At 36.3% G+C, this 5,859-nt stretch overlaps 1 protein-coding gene across 1 annotated transcript; it reads right to left on the bottom strand.

Moving 5' to 3' along the window:
* Positions 1–4,365: 4,365 nt before the first annotated feature.
* On the bottom strand, positions 4,366–5,316 carry LOC134377171 (olfactory receptor 1165-like). Its single transcript, XM_063095787.1, has one exon. It carries the CDS (start codon positions 5,314–5,316, stop codon positions 4,366–4,368), a length of 951 nt encoding a protein of 316 aa, XP_062951857.1.
* Between the last annotated feature and the right edge of the window lie 543 nt (positions 5,317–5,859).

The following is a 5,859-nucleotide window of genomic DNA, read 5'->3' as shown; positions in this document are numbered from 1 at the left end:
AAGGATGTGGATTCCTAATTGGAACCCTCATAGATTGCTAATGGGAAAACAAAATTGTGCAGCCACCAAACTAAACATAAAATTACCATATGATTCAGCAATTCTGCTCCCAGTAATATACCAAAATAATTGAAAAGAGAGATTAAACAAACGGTCTATGCCAGTGTTCACTGCAGCATCATTCACAATAGCCAAAAGGTAGAAATAACGCATGTCCAACAACAGGAGAATGGACAAGCAAAATGTGTCCATACATTCAATAGAATATTATTCAGCCATAAAAAAGCAATGAAGTTCTATACATGCTATAATGTGAATAATCCTTGAAAACATTAAGCTAAGTAAAATGAGCAAAAAGATGCAAGAAATAAAACACAAATATGATATGATTTGATTTACACCTAAAATAGGCAAATTCATAGAGAAATAAAAGTGGATGAGACATTATCAGGTACCAGGGTGTGGGTGAAATGGGGAGTTATTGCTTAATGGTTACATAGTTTCTGTTCAGAATGAAAAAAAAGTTTTTGGAAATATATAGTGGTGATGGTTACACAACAGTGAATGTAAATTATGCCTCTGAATTGTACACTTAAAAACAACTGAAATGGCAAAAGTTGTTATATGTATTTTCAAAAAAAAAAAAAACCTGAAAAACTCCATTTCTGTCTACAGGTAACTATCAAATGAAGAGAAAAATTTTAAGAAACAAACCATTCATATTAATATAAGAAATACCAAATGCCACTTTTCAAGTTCTTTAAGGCATATTGTTAGGCCGTTTATTTTACATCTTTCTGTTCTTTTGATGTAAGCATTCATTGCAATAAATCTGCCTCTTAGTACTGCTTTTTTTAGTATCCCACAGGTTTTGGTATGATGTATCTTTATGTTCATTAGTTTCAGGAAATTTTTTGATTTCCTGTTTAATTTCTTCTTGGACCCATAGGTCATTCAGGAGCCTATTGTTTAGTTTCCATGTATATGTATAGTTTCTAGAGTTTTGTTTATTATTAATTGCCTGTTTTAGTCCATTCTGGTCTGAAAAGATAGTTGGAATGATTTCAATTTTTCAAATTTACTGAGAAAGGAAAGGAAAAGATTTGTCAAACAAGACACACCACAAACCAACTATAATAAAGATTAATACATATTAGCTCATTAAAATACAGAAACAGTTTATAACGAACTATAACATAACATTGAATTATGTTTTCTAACCACCTTTCCTACCCTGTTTCCTTGCCAACTGCCATAAGTCACAGATAAAAAGCCACTTATCTCATGTTTTGTTGTGGAAACATCCCATTTTAGTGTACCTATCTCTATATTATTAACTTATGGTTTCATAACACAAACTCACAAAATCCAACAGCAATGTACTGTGCAGCAGCAAAACTGAAGGAAGGGCAGCCACGTAATTAACATCATAATCTTGTAGGAAAGAAATAGTCCCAGGTGGACTCAGGTTTTGCTACAGAGGAAAGCCCATTTATTGGGCTATACTTACAGGCAAACAAACAAGCAAAAATACAATGAGCAAGTCTTTTATCTCTTCTCTTGTTTTCCATTCTCACTCTGGAGTCCTCTTTTTTTTTTTTTTTTGTCTTTTTCATGACCGGCACTCAGCCAGTGAGTGCACCGGCCATTCCCATATAGGATCCGAACCCACAGCGGGAGCATCGCCACGCTCCCAGCGCCGCACTCTCCCGAGTGTGCCACCGGCTCGGCCCTGGAGTCCTCTTTAGTAGAACCAAATATTTTGACTGTCATTGCATCTCCATATTCATGTCTCCAAATCACAACAGTATTCACTGCAGTCTGGACCAACTACAAGGACTTCTTTTGACCTGGGACTGTGTGTTAGTTTGATTTTACTAAAGATAGGAAGTCATGATACACTAATTTATTTGTTATACTTTCTTTCACAGTAGATCCATGGCAAAAAAGAAAAAAAGAAAAAGAAAAAGGAAAAGAGAAAGAAACATCCATTGGCAAGACATCTATAACTGTAGGGGAAAAATAATAAGGCTTAATTGAAAGACAATGAAAAATAAAAGTAAAATATTTGTCACCATTGGTATAAAATACCAGTGTTGAAAATTTTGTTATCTCTAAACAGTAATATAAATAGGGATATATGATTTTGTTGAAAGTTCTATAATAAAGAAAATTTAATTTTTTATTTAGAAACAAAATTACAAATCTTTGGGGGGATACAAGCAACCTGTAGTAGATTTGATTGGATACATGACTAATGGATATCTACCTATGTTTTGCTTACCTAGTAAGCTTTAACCATCATTGGAAAGAGACAAGCAACAAAGACATGTTCTTATTGCTAAGCTGAACAAGTCATACTTTTATGTCAAAAAATAAATAAGCAACTATTAGAAAATACATTCAAGCCAGTCATTCATATTGTCTTTACCTGGCATTATGAGGGAAACATGTCTTCCATGAGGTTAAACTTTATAATCAATATTTGGTACATTAAATATTAAAGCCAATTCTTCATCTCTCCCTCGGAGTACCCAGGAGCACTGTCTTTTAGCTGTAATTCCACAAAAGACAGATAATTTCCTTGTTCCTTGAATTTGGGCTTAGCCATGTGAAGTGCATTGACTAATAAATACAATGTTAACAATCCTGATCCAAACACGTACTTTTGATATTTGTTCAGCATGGAGTTGACCACTGTGTAAAAGTCAGAAGCCATGTTGGCCATGAACCACAAGATGTGGAGTTAGGAACACAGTAAATAAACTGCTGGTTCCATGGAAGACAGGGCTGGTGGTTGGATGGGAGGCACAGGTGGAGAATAGACACAGAACCATGGCAGCAGCTCACGGAGAAATCATGTATGAAGTGGGTCGAACAGAAGGATAAGGTCAGAAAAAGTAGGTGAATGTCAAGGAGCAGAACATACTTCAGGAGTATGATGACTCAACAGGAAACAAACTTCTGGGGCATTGCAACTGTGTGCAGCACATGCCATCAATGAAAAAAATGAATGTTTCTGTTACCGCAAATATGCACACAGGAAATCATGCAAGATGCCTTCTGTAAAGGAGTTAGTTCTGTCTTCCACAGCCAAGTTTTCCAATAGTGTCGGCTTAACCCAACTAAAAATCTGCTTTCTCATTCAATTAACGAAATATATTTATTTACTTATTTTCCAAATATGTCAAAAACAAAAACAAAAACAAAGTTTTCATGTCTTAATCAGGCTAATTTGACTATTTGTTTTAAAGTAAATTTATAATTATTTTCCAAAATAGTTAAACATTCCTTTCAGGGTTTCACTTCGTTTTGTACTTAATAACATTGATACTTAAAAGGGAAACAAAAAGTTGTGTTTTATAAAACTCTCTGAGTGGAAATAATTGGTTATGAGGACTTGGCTTCAGACCCAGAAAAGGCAGTTGTCATGTGTGTGTTTGCAACAATTTTATTAAGCAAAACTTAAACGTAATTCATAACATAAGTTGTAAATCTTTAAGTATAGATTAATTCTTCTTTATCCTGGCTTCTATAGTGTCCAGTGGGAAGTTTTTTAAAAGTAATTATTTCTAAAACCACCCAAGATGAAGTGAATTAGAATGTACTATAGTTTATTTTTTTAGGATGTATTTGTTTTTATTTTTATTGGTTATGAATATTCATGAGATACGAAGCTGAATGTCACTCCTCGTGACCAAGATGTGAAGGCCAGATTCATACAGACAGCATGCCCATTACCACAAATTGTGATTGTACCCCATGTACCCCACCCAATTATCCCTAACCTCTTTTCCTCTCCCCCTTTTCCTCCCACTCCACTTTGTAGCCCAAGGTACATTCTCTCCCTCCACAAGTCCAATACACCACTGTGGTCTTTCTGTCCTTCCTTCTGTCTCTCTTAGCTCCCACATGAGTGAGTGCATACATTATTTATCCATGTGCTTTGCTTATTTCACTCAACATGAGTTTCTCCAGTCTCATTCATGTTGTTGCAAATGGCGGAATTTCATTCTTTTTTATGGCAGAGTAGTATTCCACGGTGTATTTATATACCACAGTTTCCTAATCCAATCATTCATCAATGGACATTTAGGTTGTTTCCATGCCTTGACTACTGTAAACAGAGCTGCAGAGAACGTGGGAGTGCAGGTATCCCTTCGACATGATGATTCCCATTCCTCTGGGTATATAACCAGAGGTCATTGTAAGGCATCTTGAACACTGAAAACCATACAAAATGCAATATTTAATTGATTTAAAGAATAATTGTATATTCATTTAAAATAATCAAAACTATCATCAACAATGTACATAAAAAATGGAACACATTTGGGATATTAATAAATTATATGTTTTTTTGAATTACATTGAGTGAGAATGCAGTTTGGAGTTGATCAACCTCCTCAGTGTCTCTTTCACATCTTTGTTCCTAAGGCTGTAGATAAGGGGATTCAGCATGGGGATCACAACTGTAAACATCACAGTGGCCACTTTGACCAGGAGCCACGAGCTTTTGGAGTTGGGCACACAATAGAGAAGGAGGATGATCCCATGGAAAATGGTGATGGCAGTCAGATGTGAGGCACAGGTGGAAAAGGCTTTTCTGAGTCCACCCCTGGGAGGCATCTTGATGATAGTCACAAGTATAAAGCCATAGGAGGTGAGGATGATCAGGAGGCTACAAGCCTCACTGAATGTAGAAATGACTAAACATGCCATCTGGCTGAAGTAGGTGTCAGAGCAGGATACAGACAGGATGGCAGAGAACTCACAACCAAAGTGATCTATCATGTTAGATGTACAGTAGGATAGGTCCAAAAGAGAATATGTGAGTGTCAAGGAACCGAGTCCACCCCATGTATAAGATCCAGCTACCAGGAGAACACAGAGCTTAGGAGACGTAGCAACTGTGTAGAGCAGGGGGTTACAAACAGCCACAAACCGGTCATAGGCCATCACTGCCAACATGAACATTTCGGTAATCACAAATGCACAGCCAAAGAAAAATTGTAGCATGCATCCTGTGAAGGAGATAGTTCTGTCTTCCACAACTAAGATTTTCAGCAGTTTGGGTGTAAACACACAGGAATTACAAATATCCAAAAAGGATAAATGGCTGAGGAAAACGTACATGGGTGTATGGGGTTTGGGATTGATCCTCACAATCACAGTCATGCCCAGGTTCCCCACCAGAGTGGCTGTGTAGATGAGCAGGAACACGAGGAAGAGGGGTGCTTGGAGGTTTGGGAATTCTGAGAAGCCCAAGAGGATGAATGTTGTCACAGAGCTCTGGTTACTTTCCTGCAGTCCCATGGCCCTTGATTCAGGAAAAAAAAATAAATAAAAAGGAAAAAATTTGAGCAACAGAACTTGAGAAGGTGGAGTGGGAGGATCTCAGGAGAGGCTCATGGTAAACTAGTGAAGACAAATGTGGACAGTTTGCATTCAGAATGTTCTGCTTCCTTTGGAGTCTTGCTTGAGAGCTTACCAACATTTTGATTATAGGCAATAAACTTTATCCTTCACTACTTAATTTTTTTATCTGGAAATATTTTCAAAACAGTGGTACTTAATATTATTATTTTGTTTTAATTATCTTTTAAAGTACATGATACTTAGAGTATTGAATGCCCCATTATAAAATATAATTACATAAGAATAAGAAGGAAATAAAGTGAGATCAGAAAAGCATTGAGCTGATCATAGTAGCCATGTAATCATGATGGAAGATTATACAGTTAATACAGAATGAGCAACATAATAGTAAATGCCTTGTGAATGATATATCTTGTCGGACATTCACAATTTTGTATTGACACAATGAATTTTTACCTATTCTAGGTATATGCTGTTGTT

This window comes from Cynocephalus volans, chromosome 4 (genome assembly GCF_027409185.1).
Source record: "Cynocephalus volans isolate mCynVol1 chromosome 4, mCynVol1.pri, whole genome shotgun sequence".
NCBI classification, from domain to species: domain Eukaryota; kingdom Metazoa; phylum Chordata; class Mammalia; order Dermoptera; family Cynocephalidae; genus Cynocephalus; species Cynocephalus volans.
Note: the sequence above shows the minus strand (reverse complement) of the source record. Positions and strands in the feature narration are given on the sequence as shown.